The sequence below is a fragment of the Solanum stenotomum genome, unplaced genomic scaffold (genome assembly GCF_019186545.1).
Source record: "Solanum stenotomum isolate F172 unplaced genomic scaffold, ASM1918654v1 scaffold11127, whole genome shotgun sequence".
Lineage (NCBI taxonomy): Eukaryota > Viridiplantae > Streptophyta > Magnoliopsida > Solanales > Solanaceae > Solanum > Solanum stenotomum.
In genome coordinates, this window is record NW_026021407.1 from 441,646 (window position 1) to 463,184 (window position 21,539).

The 21,539-nt window shown below is 33.6% G+C and overlaps 2 protein-coding genes across 2 annotated transcripts; one reads left to right on the forward strand and one right to left on the reverse strand.

Annotated features, from left to right (window-relative positions):
- Window positions 1–7,268: 7,268 nt before the first annotated feature.
- Window positions 7,269–8,833, reverse strand: LOC125849864 (SKP1-interacting partner 15). The gene has a single exon (XM_049529831.1). It carries the CDS (start codon window positions 8,718–8,720, stop codon window positions 7,587–7,589), a length of 1,134 nt encoding a protein of 377 aa, XP_049385788.1. The 5' UTR covers window positions 8,721–8,833; the 3' UTR covers window positions 7,269–7,586.
- Window positions 8,834–19,102: 10,269 nt separating this feature from the next.
- Window positions 19,103–21,340, forward strand: LOC125849843 (serine decarboxylase-like). Its single transcript, XM_049529811.1, has 4 exons — window positions 19,103–19,405; window positions 19,523–19,716; window positions 19,806–19,942; window positions 20,614–21,340. Exons 2-4 carry the CDS (start codon window positions 19,596–19,598, stop codon window positions 21,187–21,189), a joined length of 834 nt encoding a protein of 277 aa, XP_049385768.1. The 5' UTR covers window positions 19,103–19,405; window positions 19,523–19,595; the 3' UTR covers window positions 21,190–21,340.
- Window positions 21,341–21,539: the final 199 nt, after the last annotated feature.

Genomic DNA, 21,539 nt, shown 5'->3' on the forward strand with positions numbered 1-21,539 from the left:
AAAGAGTAACTCTTTTAACTTTTTTTCCTTTTTTCGTGTTTTCTTTTTATGGTAGTTCTTTTAAATTTTTTCTTTTCTTTTACTTTTTACTCAATTTATTACTATCTCCTTACCTTTATCTATATTTTTTATTGTCATAAAAGAGAATCAAAAATTTATTTTCCCTTTTCATATCATTTCAGTACTCTCTATACTCATTATTTGTAAATAAAAAAGATTTAGAATGAGAGAAATAATACTTCATGGTGGGCATCATTTTCACGGTTCACAAATTGAATGTTAGAGGATATTTTGATGTCTTTAGATCTTTTGTATATTGAATTCCTGAATAGAATTTCGTTCTTGTTTTGCTAGATTCATTTATAATAATTCTTGCTGGCATAAAATGATCAAATCGACACAGGTATATTCTAATGAATTCATTTATACAAAAAAATCAAAAAAATCGTTTTATCTAAGGTAGTAAAACCTTATTTTGCTATGAGTTCTCTATTTTATCTCATGCATAATTTTTATTTATAAAAGAAAGCAAAATGAATTTACCAGAAGTAGTAAATCTTCTCTTGTAATGATTCTTCCATTTTGTTAATTTAGCTATGCATTATGTGCTCTTCTGCCTAATGTCATTTGTATAAACAAAACAAAAAAATTATTTATTTGAGGTAATAAAGCTTTTCAAAAATTTAATTTACCTGGAGTAAGAAATCTTCTCTTGCAATGATTCTTCCATTTTGTTAATTTACCTTCCGCTTATGTGATTTCTTGCCTAATTTTATATACAAACAAATCAATAATTCAATTTAACTGAGACAGTGAAGCTTTTAAAAATTCAATTTACCTTGAGTAGTACATCTTCTCTTGCAAAGATTCTTCCATTTTGTCAATTTACCTTCAGATTACATGGTTCAAATTATGTGCTATTCTACCTAATTTTTTTATATAGATTTTTAATTGGTTGATTGCAATAAGTTCTTGAGAACCTTTACAACTCTTCATTCTCTATTGCAACAATAAAGATATTCTTTATGTTAAAACTTTTCATTATCCTCTTTAATGGTAGGTTAATGATGCATTAGAGGTATTTAATAGATTATTGAAATGAATAAAAAAATTCAAAATATTGAGAAAAATAAATAAATAAGAATGGTGGCCATAGAGAGGTGCCACATAGGATTGCTTAGATTCAGCTTTATATATATATATATATATAGATTGTTTCATAATATATTATATTGTATTATTTTGATGAATATAATATTTGGATAAATTATGTCATTTTTTCATCATTATATAATATTACATATTAGAAATTTAAAGGATTAACCTACAAGAAAAATACGATACACGATAAAGTTACAATGAGAATATAAGGTAAAGGATTTAAAAAATTATTAGGTAATAAGACAAAATGAGAAATAGAAATGAGGTTACGACATGATCAATACCATTAAGTGCCCATTTGGTTAAATTTATTTTTAGGTGATTTTGACTTTTAAGTAGTTTTTTAGTTTGGAGGTGTTCGGAAAAGTTATAAAGTATTTTTAAGCTCTCACTTTTAGGCCAAAAAAGTTGTAAAATAACTCAAAAGTCAAAAGTAGGATATTATATCTACTTGTGACTTTTAACTTATAAGTTACTTTTATAAGCTCATCCAAACAGGTCCTAAACCAGTCGTTAAACAAAATGAAACTATTTATCATTACGTATAATGAATTTGATGTTACAATACAATAAAATTTAATTAGCAATTAATTTAAGCAAATATTTAAACTAAACAATACAATCCAATAAGTTTCATGAACCATTAAAATATTGATTAGCCACTTGTTCAACCTTTCTTTTTGTAGATGTCAACAAAAAAAAATGAATATGACACTTACAATTTGCTAAATATCAAACAATAAACTTTCAATTAAATAGACCCCTAAACATAATGTTTTGCTCAAGTAACAAATTCTAGTCAATTGATGAATCAAGAGATTCATTTGGATATTTTGTAAAGCTTTCAACCTTTTTGATTGGATGGTGGATTGGAGAATGGTCCTTTAGTACTATCTAATAAAAATTTATTCCTGACAATGTTTTTTTCTTTTTCTTTTTCTTTTTGGTAGATGAAAATGATATTGTACAAGACCATCCTCTTAGAACCAATAAAGATTATTGTAATATAAAATATATAATTAAGAGTTGAAAATTTCACGACTTATAATACTAATTTCTTTTGACATCTCGGATCTACTCATTGTTAATATTGTAGATTGGTAAAGGTATTGTTTGGATAGATAACTTTTTATTGAGTTCATTAATATTTGATCTCACTAATTTACCCTCATCATTTTGAAAGATTGATCTCAACTCATGAGAAAGAACTAGTATGCAAAGTCACAATGATATTTCCTAAGGAAACTTATGTAAATGTACATTTCACTCTATCTAATTTATCGATATGAGCGAAGTAAATACTCTCCTTACACTTGGATTGAATATATTGTGTATAAGTCTGTATATACATATTTTATAAATTAGATTGACCAAAGGCATTGAGCAATAATTTTCCTATTTATACACAAGATTCAATTCTCATATTGCAAAATGGAAAAAGAATTTCTTATATTCTTACTGTTAACTGAAATATGGTTTGGGTTTAGAGAAGCATCATAACAAACACATATAGTACTGGCACACATACGTAACAGAAATAGCGTTCACTAGCCACTTCTCGACCCCATCTTTGAAAAGTAGCTATAATAGAGCTTCAAATTTACAAGTGAAACTCTAGAACTTTATGGGACATCACTCATTTTCAATTACAGAAAATGAAAAATGACTTGTAACTTTTAGCCCAGTTTTGCTTCAACTGAACAAATTATTCACTAACTTGTTCGAAGGGTATACAACAAACGAGAAGAGGAAAGCTCGCGCTATGTTCATAAATTTAAATAATTGAACCTCAGACCTCATGATTCTCAACACACCATCGGGTGCTTAAGAAGTTGTTCAATTTGGATGATGGAGCCAGCATAAGCAAAAAATCCTAATTTTAAACCTTAGTTCTTAAAACTACTTTTTTGCTTCTTTTTTTAATGGCTAGGGTGTCCAAGCCAGCTTTCGCACACCTCGACTAATTCCACGGGATACCTGAAACCTCCCACCATACAACTTTTTGCTTCTTTTCATTAATTTCCCCCAGTTTTAAACATTAATGTCACCAGATAAATTCACACATGTATCACTACAATAATTTACTGATCAAGAGTGGCCTGTGATTTCTACATACCAACAAAACCAAAACCAGTGGCTACAAGTCTACAACAAACAGATGATGCATTGTGTTACAGTGTAACAAAATGAAGATAACGACAAACAGGCAAAATACATACATTGTGTTATAACAACAGAATGCAGATAGCAACAAAAACCTCACTATGCCTCAACTCTATCTATCTACAACACTAACTTACGAATTCCACTATAGAACTTGTACTACTATTACAAAATGTTGCACAACTAGTTTCAGGCGAACTAACATCAAGTTGGAACCCTTGATGTTACACGAAATAATCAGCAACCTTTTTCATTTGTAGGACAAGTCAAAATGCAAATAGTATCTTAACAAGTTAACGAGAAGACGACGCACATACTGTCAGTCACTAGGAGTTGATTTTGTGTTCTGTAAGAAAAATAGTACTACAAAGCCACAATAGAGACAGCTTATTCCCTTGGAGAGGCACATCAGCACTGTCGATCTCATTATGCTTACCTTCTTGGCATGCTCAATAATCTGGATTCTGGACATGAGTTTATTCTCTTTTAGCAGCAAGATATTATGCTCTTGTTTTTTTGTCACTTCAAATGATTTATTGTGTTCTTTCCTTTATCAATATTTTCACATCTTTCAAAGACAGCAATCAAACATCTCAAGGGGCAAAGTTAGGAAACAGTACAAAAGACACGGGACAAACTTTAGAATTGGAACAGAAAAAATGAGGACTCTATTTTAGAGGATCTTTAGGTAGCTCAACTCTAACTATCTAGCTTAGAGTGATAGCAAACCATGTCTGTTTAACACATCAATGCAAGCCATCTAGTCACGAAAGATTAACACACTTATACCCTCACAATGAATAGTTCAATCTATGCTCAAATTTCACCGATTGTTGCCAACTTGTACAGACTCAATATCATAAAATTAAAAAAAAAAAAGAAAAAAAAAGAGGAAATAGAAACAATACAATTTCCTACAATACTGAACTCTTATCACCCTCTTCCTCTGTCTAAGTGTTAACTATATGAATCAATGGGAAATCAAATGGTAACTGGTAAGGTTTTCTTCAATTGTAGATTAAAAAATTGATCCATTGAAAATAGATGTATGGACAGTCACGACCTGAGCCCCAAAAGGTGGGTGTTTGAAGTTCTTAAGCATAGCGTCTTTTGGGGCTTGGAGTTGTTGCTTAACGTATTCTTATTATAACTTAGGATTGCAATTCATTGATGAAACACCTGCATATGCACCAGATGATAGAGGAAAGAGCAGACAATCAAAAGATATAGTGTAGAAGGATCTAGGAACAGATCACTCTAGGCAATCACAGTCAAATTGCTACAAGAGTATGAGATCCAAGTAGGTCAAAAACCTCCATCAGGAGAAATGGAGGAGGAAAGACACAACAAAAAGTATGTTAAGTTGGAACAATTTTAAGATGACAGTTGTGAATGGAAGCAATTGTGTGCAAGTATCATTCATTGTTTCTCTCCCTTTCATTAGGTATGAAAAATGTATTTCCTAAAGCAAGCAACTAGAAGCAATTCCAGAAAGCAGACTACAAAGAAAAGGAAGTCAGCTCTTTTACTGAGTAGCGACATGGACATCACAGCAACACCAATAAGAGTGGTTCAATGCTACAAACTTGGTAGTGGAGGTCCTGATTCTCCAACAATATGACCATTTTTCCTTAATCTCCGTAGTCTTAACTATTAGTGTCTCCTCTCCACTAATTATTTTGGATGAGCACGATCCAGATGGCAAGGGAAGGAGATTGCAGCCATCACGGGATTTAACAGGAATCCCTGGGCATAAAAAATTATCTGAGTTCCATAATGACACCAATGGTATGTGTGATTGGAACAATCTGAACAGAATCGGAACACAAGCAGTTGATTCTGCTTGAGCAGTGAGCCAACAGTACAGCCCATCTCTTACTACATCGCCATTTTCTTAAAAACTATAAAGCTTCTTAGTCAACCCCCCCAGGCATTACACCCAAACACTGCACATAACTTATAAGGAATAGGAAGCTCCAAACAAGCAGGTCTAACAGAGAAAAGATGGGAGAGACCATTCAGTATCTCCTGTTTAAGATAATTTGGAGGGAACAAAGTAGGGAAAGCCACTGAGACACAAGAAAACTTTTATGTTTCAGGAAATAGTATTGATAGACTGGAAACTCTGATGTTGAAGACCAACAACGTTTTCCTTCTTTTTTCTGCTTATTTTGAAGCACACAGCAACATCTCATTTGCATAGATGCCAAAAAGTTTCCTTTGTATACAGCTAGTATACTGGATTCTTCAATAAAAGATTATCTGAGTTCCATAATGACACTAATGGTATGTGTGATCGGAACAATCTGAACGGAATTGGAACACAAGCCGGTGATTCTGCTTGAGCCATGATACGGCCCATCTCTTACTACATTGCCATCTTGTTAACAACTATAATGCTTCTTGCTCAACACCCCCCACCCCCCCTCCCCTCAGGCATTCCCGAAATACTGCACATAATTTTAAAGGAACAGGAAGCTCCAAACAAGCAGGTCTAACAGAGAAAGGATGGGGGAAATCATTCAGTATCTCATGTTTAAGATAATTTGGAGGGAACGAAGTAGGAAGGCCATGAGACATAAGAAAAGTTGATGTTACAGGAAAGAGTATTGATAGACTGGAAACTTTGATGTTGAAGACCANAAGATACAAACTCAACCTCACACCTTATCTACATCGTCTTTGTGTATGTGTGCTCGAATATGACGACTAACTTGCTTGTTACCTCTACATCACTGAAAGATACAAACTCAACCTCACACCTTATCTACATCATCTTTGTGTATGTGTGCTATGTGCGAGAAACATGGAGAGAGAGAGACAGAGACAGAAAGAGAGTAGCAGTTCACAAAGATATAAAGAGAAAAAAGGAAAAAAAAAGGCGAGAGGAAAGGATCACTTTTCTGTCTACAAGATACAAAATGTACTCTCAAGAATCATTCCCTCAAAAAGTTCATGCTTCAGTAAAAAATATGCTAGCACAATCTATATCTACTATTATGCTAGCGTAGTCTATATCCATGTGACATCAAGCAATCCATTGCATGAATCAAATTTCAAAAAGTAAATTGCCCCTCCAATAGTTGGTTGTCCCAGAGAATGTGAAGCACCCATAACTGTAGTGTTGTCAAAGGCTTGCTTAACATGCGCAAAATTTCTGAAGCTAGGTGCAAAACAAGCTGAGTGCTTTGGACCACTTGGGCAGCACTTCAGTTCAGGCACTAAGGTGTTCGTTTCATCATTCATGGATCCTTTGTTACTATATCCATTCCACTCGATTATATTTTTTTCAACTCCTTTATTCATATAACTGTCTTTTTCTAATGGTAATTTATAGTTGTTAGTTTGTTTTAGTTATTACTCTTGAGTTATATATACTGTTTTACTCTTATCAACATTTGAGTCTTCATTAAGACCGCACTATATTTGCATATAAAGACTCAACAAACCAACACCTTTTTCACTTTTCAACTTCGATAACACTGTGTGATTGTAATAATAGCATGTCAATCCACCATCAATATTTGCATTCAATTGAATAAAAAAAGGTCTCAGCCAAGTAAGTAGCTTAAGAAGTACCCATGTACCTAGTGTCTTGCTAACACTGATAAGAGTTAAGTGTCATGATTGAGAAGGGAAATAATAGGAAACTATCGTAACACTATTAGTTAGAAAAGGAGCAAATCCATCAACGGGAGACATCAGTCATCACATAGCCCACATGGTATAACTTAAAATCATTACACAAGTGATCTCTATGAAAGGGATATTTCAACCGTACAGTCTACCCTCTCCAGACCCCACTTGTGAGATCACACTGGGTATGTTGTTGTTATTGAAGCAATAGAAAAATCACAATCGCTGCTGTGCAACAAGCAATCCAATTTCATGAACAATATAGCTAAATTACTGATGAAGCAAAGAACAGTTTGTTGTGCATGATATGGAACCACAAAACTCATAAATCAAATACATTTCGAATATATGAAATAGGAATCCTTGCATACACGAAAATCAGACATCATACAACAAACAAACCAACCACTTTGTTCGAAAATTGAATTGCCGTTCAGATTTACTTCAATAAATAACCATCAAGTAGTACAAAAACATTATCCTTTCTGAAGGACCAATGCCTCCATCCTGTTTTAGCACGGCAATCAATATAAAACCAACATTCAGTTTCAACATTACGAGAAGTTAGAATTCCCAAATCATAAAAGTTACCATTGAAGCAAATGGTCTTCCTCCCAACTCCACTTCTAAGGCACCGCATTTAGCCGAGCCTCAAACACAAATCCACGATAAAGTCCATCACTATTCCCAGGGACGCCACTGATCCACCGCCATTCCCCTTTCCCACACTCATTTTCTTCCCAAAGCGCCAATCTTCCCACCCTCTTACCCGAAAAACAAACTCTACTCCCTCCGCCAAACACCTTAAACTTACTAGAATCTTGAAAATACCTAAACATCTCAGGCGGCATTCGCCCAGCTTCTTCCCATTCCAAAGACTCCATATCCAATCTAAGTATCAAAATTGTCGAGCACGTGCTATGCAACGAATAGGACGACTTCAAACCACCAATCATCAACACCTTATCATTTTTACCAGCAAGCAATCTGGGTCGTTTCATTATATCAAAAATATCACCCCATTCATGCTTTTCTAATCTAGTCCATTGTTGACTAAACTGCAAATCCTTAACTGTTGACCTAAACAGCTTCCATTGAGACCTCCACGGGGATCCAACATCACAAAGGGCTAAAATCGTATCAGAAATCAAGATTGGACTCCTAGGCTTTGATGGTAAATTTGATGAGAATTTCAGCCAATTATTGGAAGTTGTCGACCCAGAGAAGTAAATAGCAGCTAGCTCAGTCAAGACTAGAACTTGATTAGGTGAACCCACAAGAACCGACCCATGTTTGCACCAAGCTGAACCCAATTGAGGAAGCAGCTTGAATTGACGAGTTAAAGGGTTACACACGATTAGGGTTTTGCTATTGTTACCAGGAGGTGAAACGGAAGTGGGTCCTTCAGCCCAGAGATAGAGAAGACCATGAGAGGAAGTGATGGGGTAGTGAGATCTAAAAGGAAGGAAAGAAAGAGGGAATCGGAACCAGTAGTTAAGCATGGTGTCGAACACATGGAGTGCACAATGAGAAGATGAATTGTTGTGTGTATGAGTGTGGGTACGGTGAGATGGTCGGAGGGCAAGGAGTGAGAGAGGTGGTTGTTGGGTGGAGATAAGGTGGAGGAACGCCGGAGAAGAGAGAGTAGCGTTGAGACATTTGCAGACACATTTTGAAACGATGATTTCACGGAGGGTTAAATGGGAAAAGATCTGATGAAGGGTATCTTGAGGTAGACGATTCAGAGGGGAAAACTCCATCGCCGGTGTACGGCGGTGGTGGTGGTCGGAGAGATTGATTGATGAATCAGCTGTGAAGGTTTGTGCTTTGTATGTATTCGAAAGAAGAAAGGGGTTTTCTTGTTTTGTTGACTGCTTTGGTGATGGGAAAGTGGTTTTTTTTTTCTAATTCTTTTATTATATTATATGCACTTGCCAAATTGGATCAATAAATTATTGCAATTTGCAATTGATTTGATAACAACGCGTATTAAGCTAGAAAGTTGGTAAATAATATGATGTTGTTTTGCTTTTCGGACGTTATGTTGGTTGGTGTTTGTCGTTGTACTAGGTGTATAATTATAGTTCTTGCTTTTGATATTTATCATCGGCTATTGTTTATTGTGTTTCAATTATTGAATTATTTTTGTAGAATTTGTACGGCTTCCCTTATGGAGTAGTTGTTATGTTATCTTATTCTTTATATTTAATTTAAAATAGCTATATTTGAGTCAATGATCTTTTTAAATAACTCTCTACCTCTAGAAGCTAATAGTAAAATTTGCGTATACTCTAATCTCGTCAAATCCCACTTATAAGATTCTATTAGACATGTTGTTGTTGTCGTCAATTAACCTATTCATATAATACCAAGTAAGCAAAAGGATTTAAAATATATATCTATACATATTTAAAACTGCTATAAAAAAATTATATTTTCATCTAATAGGTTAAACTTATCTTAAATATTATTGTTTGACTCTAAATTACCCTTCTATTAAATATTAACGATACAATTATAGAAATAACCTGACCTCAATCATTCATGAACCAACACAACATAAAACTCATTTTAAATTATTACAACTAAGCAATAAAATTATTTTTTCACTTCCCATTTTTAATTGATTTATGTACCAATAACTAAATGATAAATTGGTTAACAAACTAGGATGAAGTAAATATTTCGGTATGATTCTTGTACGATTCCCAAGAATGCTAGGAAGTGATCACATGGATTATTTTTAAATATTTGCACTACTTTTTAAGAAACTTGTTTGTAGTATTTACAAATTGTATTTATTTTTTATTGTAGTATGGACAGAAGCCAGCATGAACAACAATTACAATTAACTTTTTAAAATTAATGGTATAGGAATTGGTTGAAAATGAGATTTTATTGCTTAGTTCCTTTAATTTGAAATAAATTTTGTGTTAGGTTGAGTCTTTTTGGGTTGTATTAATTTCTTATGTGGATTAATAATTAAGAATACGTATTTAATTAAGTGTCATATAATTATTTTGTTAATGAAGAGGTAATTTTAAATTTAAAAATAGTATTAGAGATAAATTTAATTCAATAAATGGAAGGATAATACTTTGAGTTAATTCTAAGTACTACATACTTAGATTAATGTTCATTCGTACTAAAGAAATTATTTTTTTATGAAGAATGGTTTCTTGAATAATAAGTGAATTTTTTACTTATTTCTTATTTGATAATACATACACAAAAAAATGCTATTCAAAAGGATTTATATATAATTTATAAAAATATCATAAATATGAAATGGAACTAGAGACGGGGATGTTGTGGGCATTTTGGAGTCGGAGTATAGAACTAGTTTAGAAAATTACTTATAAAATTTGTTTTCTCTACTATCGCTAATAAACTTATTTTTAAATTATTTTTGATCAATCAAATAACACACCCTTAATTGGTTTGTACGCCTACTAATTTGTTTTTTTTTAACTACACTAAATTCAGAATAATCTAGTGAGAAGAAAGTGTCACAATGAGATGCTTTCATTTGTCCTTTTGTTGCGACATATATAAGCATACAAATTTTCATAATCGTCATATTTACTTATAATTTTTTTAAACCTAGTGTTCGATATCTACATTAGAATTTCATTAAATTCGAATTCGCACCGAAAAGTTCTACATTGAGGGATAATGCGCTCCCTAACAAGGCAATTTAATACCCAAAAAGACTCACATTCGAAATCTCTTGATTAAGGAAAAAGGGGTACTTACCGCTCCACCACGATCAATTTAGCCACTTGATGATTACGATACACTATGGTCTATGAATACAATGGATGTTTTTTGTTTGTTATTCTCTCACAATTTTAAAAATTCAAATTTTGTGAAGTATTTGGTGGTGGTTATGGTGGTTTGAAGATGGAAAATGAATATAGGGTTTGGTCGGGCTGCTTATCAGTTGTTCGGTTTAATTTTGAATGTTATCAATTTGATGTATCAGTTATCAATTTATAAATATATTAAATTAATAAGATGTTTGTCATCAATAATCGGTTAACCGATTAGTAGTTTTTAAAAGGTTTTCTATTATTGCTTTAACCAATATGAAATGTCATATAAGTCAAGTGAAAGTACCTATTATATATTACCATTTAAGAGAATTCAACATCTACAAATCTAACATGAACTTTATACAAATTTATACAGTTATATGCATATTTTATATTAATTTTATACAATTTTCATTCACGAAAATTTGAGTAGTGAAATTTCTAAGCCTTGAGGGAAATTTTGTGTATGTTGTAAAAAATAAAATCCCGGTCTATATTTGTTAAAAAAAACCTCGTGATAAACTTCCATAATTATGAATTTAATTTTGTATATATACAAAATAGGAAAAATTACTGAAATATACATCTTATGTTTCCCTTATTTCCAATATTCCTTTCTATTTCTAAAAACCTCTAAAATTCCTTATTTCTTTAATGTATTCGAGCCAGTATTTAATATATCCGAGCTACATATTATGTATCCAGTTTATTTTATAATGTGTTCGAGATAGTTTTTGATGTATCCGAGATACAAATTATGTATTCGAGCTAGTTTTTAATGTATCCGAGCTACATACTATGTATGTGGTTTATGTTATAATGTATCCGAGATACTCTTTAATGTATCCGAGCTACATATTATGTATCCGATTTATGTTACTTTTTAAGGGATTAATGTAATTACAAACTAAAGAGGCATATATTGTAATTTCATATTAAAAGTATGTGATTTCTAAAATTTATCCAAAAAAATATTCTCCCAAATTTTTGTTCTTTTTTGTTTTAAGGCCCATCTCATGTCTATATTTAGTGGGCTTTTCCTATTTGTCCACAATGTAGAGGCGGAGCGGCGATAGTTACGGGTTCGATAGAACTCAATTGCTTTAGCTAAAATTTTATAATCATGTTGAAAAATTCAATACACACAAATAATCTATCAAGAATCTAATAAATAAAAATAATTATAATTTAGAGTTTATAAATTAAAAGTCTTGGCTATGCCTTTATAGATAGCTTTGATTGGATTGCTTGTGAATGAATGGTTGATTTAACTTTAGATTCCTTGTTTCTTCAATTCAATTGTGATAGAATTCTTCACTCTATTTTTAGTTTCTTTATTTTCTTCTAATTCCAAGTGGATTTTCAAGAACTTTGATGGGTTTCATTTAAATTATAGGGGTGAAGTCAGATGTCCTTCGATTAAAAAATTATATTATATATAAAATTAAAATTACTTTTTTTTATGTATTATGATTGATGTTGAATTTTCTTAAATATTTCATATATATTTTTTAATATCTTAAACTCTCTTACTGAAAATTATGACTCCGCCGGCCTAACAAATTTTAACAACGGGATATTTGCAGTTACTATTTGTTGAATTAGTTATAGTTTCATTTCTTCTCTTAATTTTTTCACCTAATAATAGATTAAAAATGTTTTACCATATCTTTCATGCCTTAACAACATTCTATTAGTTTTTTACTTGTTCATTATTTTGAAAATAATTTTCACTTTTATTTATTATTTTTAACCTATTTTAGAAAAATAATTATTTTTTGTATTTTATTTTTAATATTAATTATTTATTTTTAAAAATCTAATACTAAATATCAATTAATATGAGTATTACGATAAAATATACTAAATAGAATTACAACAAATTTGACTAGGATGCATGTTCTCAGTGGATAAGTATGACAAGTGTCTATTTTTGTCACATTTTTCATACTACTCAATCTTTAACTGAGGCTTGCATTATTGATTGTTTATGGTTCTCTGTATCTTCTCTTAATAAGATTTTTTTTTCTTTTAAATTATTTCTCCTTTTTTGTTATTTTATTTATTACTCTTTTTTATCTTGAAAATTAGGAGAATTGGGGATCACATTGGAAATAATTAACCTTGACATTTTTGAAGTTTTAGAAAATCATTAATGTGCATGGTGCTTCCATTAGAAATTTGATTCAAGTGACGTATTATTTGTAATAAATTTTGAATAAATAAAAAATAAATCAATCACAAATTTGAAATGTTTACTCAACCTATACCCTAAACTTTTTTTATTAAATTATGATCATCTCTAATAGAGGAAATTTTACTTTTATTCACATATTCCTATCAAGAAAACACTCTAAAGTTTGATCAAGATGTTTTTCCCAATTTTAGGTACAAATCAAGGAAATACTAATTTGTTATTAGGAAAGCATAATAAACATGACTCATAACTTGATTTTAACATGTAATTGTGACTTTTAACTTTGTTACTGTACAAATTGACACATTAACTATTCAAAACTTGAATAAATAAACACTTGAATCCTACTTGGTAAAACTCGTTAAATACTCCCGAGTAACGCGCGTTAGAGGTAAAATTCGAGTGTTTATTTGTTCAAGTTTTAAATAGTTGAAGTGTCTATTTATACACTAACAAAGTTAAAAGGTTATAATTATCCGATAAAATCAAATTAAGAATCATGTTTATATATTATGCCTACGAAGGACTTGTATAGTGAACATCACTAACATTAATTCTTCTACTACCATTTTTTACTATCCACTTCATTTGTACTATATATGGATGTCTTGCATTTTGTGTGGAGACTCCCTGTAACTTTTTTGTAAATAAGAATAAACAATATCATTCTTTATTTTACTTCGAAGGCCAAGGTTTATATTCTCCTCTATATACTTATCTTTTTAAGAACAAATGTGTTGGGGCTAAAAAAAATTTGTAAAGTTTCTCATAAGTTATATGGCTTGAATAATAAATACAATTATATTGGCACAAATTAATAAATCTTTTGCATACTTATGTCCTTCGTTCGTCAGAAAATATGTACATTGATTTAGCTTCATCCAATAGTATGTAATAATCACTTTATTAACTTTCAACAAATATTTGCCATCTTTAATAATAGCTATTAAGAGAATGACATTGTATATCCTCCTAATTAATAAGCTTGATATCAAAGTAAGTGATCAGATTTCACCTCCAAGTCTTTCTATCTCATTTCTAATTTGGCTAATTTGAAACCTAATTTGATGCTCCACATCTTTGAAGTGTAGATGATGTTCAGCCTAAATTACATATATTTAATTATTATTTATTTCACATTGTGATATTTTTATTACCGTTTGAGTGATATTTATAATGGTTTGAGCTTATATTGATATATATTTTGATGTGTTGGGTGAACTTTGAGATATTTTGAAGATAATTCGGAGTTAAATGGAAAAGAAATACACCAAAAATAAGCATACGTCTTAACTATGCACCACAATGGAATTGTACTCAACACTTTTAGGGAGAACCAGATCAGATCAGGTCGGGCAGAACCGGATCGGATCATGTTGATCTATATGGGTGAACCACGACTCAAGACTTACATATTTTGGGAGAAGAAGAGAGGGTAGGAGGTTACAACAAACTTTTTTCCCCTTCTTTTCTTTAATTCTATGGTTTATTAGTTCTAGTTAGGGGTGTCAAAAATGAACTCAAACATAGGTAACCCGTCCAATCCGCTCATAATTTTAAGGGTTGGGAACAAGATAATTTGAATTGGATTCATCTCAACCCATTCAAGCCTATCATTTGATGAGAATCCTCAATTGAGCCCAATTCAATCTCCAATTTCAACCCGTTTTAAAACTTTTTATTAAGATATGTTCCTATATTGAAGGTATGAATTATTATCTATTTAACATCTTTTAGGATTTATTTATCCATTTGTTACTTTTTAAAAAAAAAATCTTGAGCTGCAATTCAAATTGTGATTATAAAAGTTAAATATCAATATGTTAAATTATTGAGATTAATCGGGTCAAATTAGGCGGGTCAAGACCCAACCCATTTTTTAGCCCATTTGAGCCCAAAGTAAACTTTGACTGGGCAAGATCCAACCCGACTTCTATTTCAACCCATTTTAATATCTCTAATTTCAACTCAACCCGCCCATTTGACACCCCTAGTTCTAGTATTAGGGTGCTTCACGGATGTTGGTCATTGAAGCTTGAATCGATTATATTGAATATCTTATTGGTTTGTCTATTTAACTTTAAACTTAGTTATTTGATTATTTGACTAAATATTGAATACAATTTTGAATTGAACTCGAAAGTGGGGATTCAAGATTAATTGCAATATAATTAAAGAAACTTTTTTTTTATTTTAGGCATCAAGAACTTCGCAAATTTGATAGATATACAGCTAAATCATCATGCTTAATTATTAATGTGTTCTTGTTAATTCTAATTTCATAAATATATTGTAACGACTGGGTTCCGTCGTTATAGAAATGCCAATGGGGTAAAATTTGGGGTCGGAAAAACTTTTTTGTAGTATTTGAATTTTCCCAACCTTGTCCAGATTTGGAGGAAATCGGAGTCACCAAGGGGTAGGGAAATCTGGTAACAATTGGGTGGAGTAATTATGGTTTGGATTGCATGAGTAGATAGCTAACTTGTTAAGGAATCCGTACGACTTTACGAAACTGAATTCGAGCGAGTAGAACTCTCGGAATCGATCTTAGCGCAAAAGGTATTTTCTAAGTGCCGTGGGTTAGAAGTGTGTTGTAAAAGGGGAATTTTGGAATTCTTTAAATAACTCTCTGTTTCATTTTGGCACTTTGGTGCTGGGTTTATTGCCGCTCTGGCATTTGTGGCGGGGCCGACGCGAATTAAAGTCGTTAATAAACCCCTAAACGACCTCATTATGCACTTTTCAACTTTTAGAGCTAAGGAGCGACCCCCAGACGACTCATACTTGTTTTTCACCATTCTTGATACTAATGGTAAGCTTTTCACTTCCCGAATCCATTTTTTGATTCGTAGAACGTAATAAAATGGGTGAATATTGATGGGGGAGGGTTTTGATCTTGATCTATGGTGGAAACAACCCTTAATTGGATAATTGGGATCATAGGTTGATTTAGGATTTATTAGATTTGTTGGTACTTCGAGTAATTAATAATTGTTTATTGATTCCCGCATTAGATTGATTATTTGTAGATCAAGAACAAGCGGAACGAATCTGGAAAGGGAATGATCAAGTTTCTTAGGATTTTAAGCTTATTTCAAGGTATGTGATGGTTGTGATTCTATGTTTGTGTGATGTATGCTTATTCTTGCTTCATTGTGATACTTGTGTATGCATGAATGTTGCAATGTTGATCACATTTGTTGTAAACGAGATAGATGAATATCATTGCCATGAAATCATGACTTAAATGTATGATCTTGATGATGTACTTGTGTTTGTGATTATGGTGTGTGAATGTGGTCGGATTGCCACGTTCCAGCATAACTAACTTGGATCGGATTGCCACATTCCGGCATAAATATGGGATCGAATTGCCATGTTCCGACATGTTAACTGTTTGGGTTTGGGTTCCATGAGAGGACCAATGATGTGATGATAAATATGAAATGCGTTGTTGATTTTTCATGTTGATGATGTTGTATATGTTGATATATATGCATGCGATTATAATGTTGTTTGACTTGTTTATGTTGCACTAGTAGGATAGCCACGTGATCCTACCAGTACACTGTGGTTGTGTACTGATTCTGCACTTGCTCTTATTTTTGTTGAGTACAGGGCATCTTCACGCGACTATTGACAAACCTCACTTAAAAGATCAGTGATCGTCGCTTCGAATTCAAGGGTTAGTCAATTCTTCCGGGCTGCCATGGGATTCTCTTTCGTCTATGTCCATCATTTCCGGACTTAGATATTTGTTCTAGTTAGTTGATTAGTTCATTAGTTTGGGGATGTATCCCTTCTTGTTTAGACTTAGATCATTTGTTTAGATGTTTTTGTACATTGACTTTCAGGTTCGAGTTTGTTTATTCCGCATTTTTTTAGTTGATTAACTTGCTTCCGTAACTTAATTGCCTTAGTTGCTTAGTTTGGGTTGTAGTAGTGGTTCTCCCACTGGATGGTTAATGTGAGTGCCAATCACGACGGTCTGAGTCATGACAAAGTTGGTATCAGAGCCTAGGTTCGTTGATCTCGATGTACCAAAACGAGTCTAGTAGAGTCTTCCGAAACGGTACGGGGACGCCTTTACTTTTCTTCGAGAGGCTATAGGACTTTAGGAAATCTCTATTTTTTCTCGTCTCCTTTCGTGCTATGACTTGATTCCAATTGGTATCTAGCGATTCAAATTGGTATCTAACCTTCTTCACTCTTCTGTTCGCAGATGGTTAATACTAGGTATAATAGTGTTAGGCCCGTAGCTCCTGTCAATGCTCCAGCTAAGAAATCTGTAGCGAGAGGTCGCGATCGAGGCAGAGGTAGAGGAAGAGCTAGGGGTAGAGGTCGTCGGAGAGTAGCGTCTGCTGTGAATGAGGTGCCGATTGATAATGTTCCTATGAATGAGAACCCTTCTACGCATAATGAGGAGATAGAAGAGGATATTGAGATTGAAGATGTTGAGGAAAATGGACAAGATGAAAAGGTACCAACGGAGACTGCGGTTGTTCCCCCCATCGTTCGGTGTTAGCTCAGCAAATTATGGCGTTCTTGAAAGGGTTGGCTGGTCTTGAAGTGCTTCCATCTGCTCAAGCAACTCAAACTTCTACTAATCCTCATGTTGCTAGCACTGCACCTAAGACGGGTGGAAATGTAGGTACTGATGCTTTCTNCAAGCCTTATAAGGAGTCCACCCATCTCATTAACCACCGATGTGGGACTTTTGTCATTCTTTAACACCCACCTCACGCCCAGTGCTTAGCATCTGGTGCGTGGGCAATTTTTGATTTTGGGGGCCCCAACATCGGGTGAGACGGGCCCTGCTCTGATACCATGTTAAATTAGGTTTTAGTCCTAACTCACACCCTAAAAGCTAGCTCAAAGGGAGGAGGATTGCCCAAGCCTTATAAGGAGTCCACCCATCTCATTAACCACCGATGTGGGACTTTTGTCATTCTTTAACACCCACCTCACGCCCAGTGCTTAGCATCTGGTGCGTGGGCAATTTTTGATTTTGGGGGCCCCAACATCGGGTGAGACGGGCCCTGCTCTGATACCATGTTAAATTAGGTTTTAGTCCTAACTCACACCCTAAAAGCTAGCTCAAAGGGAGGAGGATTGCCCAAGCCTTATAAGGAGTCCACCCATCTCATTAACCACCGATGTGGGACTTTTGTCATTCTTTAACAGTTTTTTAGCTTTTGAGTGTAGCTGGGTTTGATTGGAAAGAGATGAGGACTAAATGTTTGTGGGTTTGGTCTCATTGTTGGTTTTGGGAAGAAGAAGAAGAAGAAAACTTTTTTTTCTTTTTTTATCAAAAAAAAAAAAACTTTTTTTGTGTTGCTCAATATTTTTGGAAGCTACTAAATCCATGCGTCTTTATTGCATTTTTTTTACCCAAGTCACGCACACATGAAATACACATATCTCATTTTTTGACAGTCTCAATGCCTCGTGTGTGATGAGTATAGTTCTTGAGTAGTCTAGTTTTCCATTAGGTACCTTCCCCAGTTTAGGTGTCCAAATGAAATAATAAGGCAAGATAGGGGCAGCTTATGCATTTGGCATAGATTTTACTACTATTTTCCTTTTTGGGCTTCTTGTTGGTTTCAGATTTTGATAATTTATTTATTCTTCGGGCTTAAAAGTAGCAGTTGTATGAAATATTGTGTGAAAGTAGCGAACTTGTTACTTCTACCAAAAAGTGTGTGTGTATCATATCTGATGATATTGATGTAACCTGAGAGGATGAAATCACTGGGTGGCTATTTAATATGAAGTGTTTCTCATAATCTTCACCTAAGTTTGATATAGTTTTCCCCCACCTCCTTTTGGTGGGGCAACATAACTTGGAATGGCTTTTGTCTTTCTTTTTTAACAGCTATATGGATTGTCTTATTTGCTGATGATTAAAGTTTTGATTTTTGTGTTGACTTTAGCGTTAAAAAGTTCTCTCTAAAAGTATAATTATTCGGATCCTTGTATTAAAAAAGTCTGTCTATATTAGAACCTTAGATATTGATTTTCCTTTGTACTATCTTAGTAATGTTAATACTAATATTTTGTGCGATGAATATGTTGAAATTAGCCAACTTTATGTCCAGTGGGTGGATGAACTAGTCTAGTTTACAATATCCTCTACTTCTTTCATTGCATTCCAAGTATAAAGAAATACTGATTATTTATGATTGCTGATTGTCACAGGGTATCCATATAATTTGGATTTCGATTATGGTGCACTCTCACAATTGCAGCATTTCTCCATCAATAACTTAGGAGATCCATTCATTGAGAGTAACTATGGTGTGCACTCAAGGCAGTTTGAAGTTGGTGTTTTGGACTGGTTTGCGCGCCTATGGGATATTGAAAAGGATGAATATTGGGGATACATCACAAACTGTGGAACCGAGGGAAATCTTCATGGAATCCTTGTTGGGTTAGTATATTTTTTAATTTATTCCTTCAGAATTTTAGGTTTGCTGATTAAGAAATGGTTACCCTCGATTTCCTCTTTTTTACTAATCCTACGGAAAACACGATCTTAATAATGCAGGAGAGAAGTATTTCCTGAAGGAATTTTGTATGCTTCAAAGGAGTCTCATTATTCTATTTTTAAAGCAGCACGAATGTATAGGATGGAATGTGAAAAGGTTGGCACTCTACTAACTGGTGAAATAGATTGTGCAGACTTCAAAGTTAAGCTACTAGCCAACAAGGATAAGCCTGCAATCATTAATGTCAACATTGGTACCGTCTGACTCTTCACTGTCTGAGATATTTCCCTAAATGCAACAACCAATTAGTTGCCTAAGGTGCCATCTTTTTTTGGTTGACAGGAACTACTGTGAAAGGAGCTGTTGATGATCTTGATCTTGTCATAAAAACCCTTGAAGACTGTGGATTTTCACATGATCGGTTTTATATCCACTGTGATGGGGCTCTCTTTGGGCTTATGATGCCATTTGTCAAGCGTGTAAGTAGATTTGTTTCTCCAAACTGTTTTTATTGTTCGACTTCTCCTTGCATTTCTTAAACTAGCCACTCTGAAGTGCATGTAAAAATACTTGGCTATTATTAGCAAAGCAGGAGTTTATTTGAGGTACTCATATGAAATCAAAAATGTGAAAATAGTTTGCAGCCTTGTTAGGTATTTGATGCCACTACTAATGTTGCGGAAGGTTATAATGTAAAATTGTTTTCTGTTCTCTGTAACCATTGCTTTTGGAAGTAAGGGAGAAAAGATGAAGAAGAACGCATAATTCATTTCTTTTGGTTGATTAGGAGTACTAAAAGATGAACTGATCTTCTTTTCATATGTGTTCCTTGTGTGGATATACTTCTTCACAGTACAAGCAAATCAGAGATAGGAAGAAAAGAGATTTTGTATACAGATCTACTGTCCTGTTGGCAGTGTTTATGTTCCTTATTGTTTTTGATAAATAAATGAGTCCTCTCATGCGGGTACTTCTTCACAGTAAAAAACTAAAAGGAGATTCTGTAAGCAGAGACCATCCACTGCCGCAGCTTTTCTGTAACATAGATTTGTCTATTATCTTTCATTTCTCCTACTTACTACTATTTTATGGAACAAGATGTTATTGTTGTCTCAGATTTTCCTATAATTAATATCTTAAATTCTTACAGGCACCAAAAGTTACTTTCAAAAAGCCAATCGGTAGTGTGAGTGTCTCTGGTCACAAGTTTGTGGGATGTCCAATGCCATGCGGTGTTCAACTAACAAGGCTAGAGCACATCAATGCCCTTTCTAGTAATGTGGAGTACCTTGCATCAAGGGATGCCACTATCATGGGAAGTCGGAACGGGCATGCTCCACTTTTCCTTTGGTACACTCTGAACAGAAAAGGGTACAAGGGATTCCAGAAAGAAGTCCAGAAGTGCCTAAGGAATGCTCATTATTTGAAAGACCGCCTTATAGGAGCTGGAATCAGCGCTATGCTCAATGAGCTGAGCAGCACAGTTGTTTTTGAGCGACCTAAAGATGAGGAGTTTGTTCGCAAGTGGCAACTTGCTTGTGAAAGAAATATGGCACATGTTGTTGTGATGCCTAGTGTGACAGTTGATAAGCTGGATAACTTCTTGGACGAATTAGTTGAAGCACGATCAATCTGGTACAAGGATGAGGACGTGAAACCTCCTTGTCTCGCTTCAGATATTGGGAGTAAAAATTGTTGCTGCCCTCAGCACAGAGTGATCTCTTAGATAGAGAAGAGAAAGCTGTAGGTTTCCTGTTGTTTCTGTAGGAAACATTAGAGGCATCGTAGAAATGATGTTTGTATTAGAGAAGCTATAATTGGTTTTTCTTTGTTTCTGTATGAAACATTAGATTCATTGCAGTAGTGATGTTTGAATTGTGACGTTGAATCTCGTAGAAGCATATCATTGTGTGGCCCTTATGCTTCTGCATTAGTGTGTTTTCCAAAAGGAAGAATTTGCCAAAAATACGTGGCAACTTTGTGAATTTTTTTGTGTTCCTCTCCACTTTCTCTGTATGTTTTCTTGTGTGTGTATGTATGTATGACAAGGGGATAAACAAACATTTCAGCAAGTAC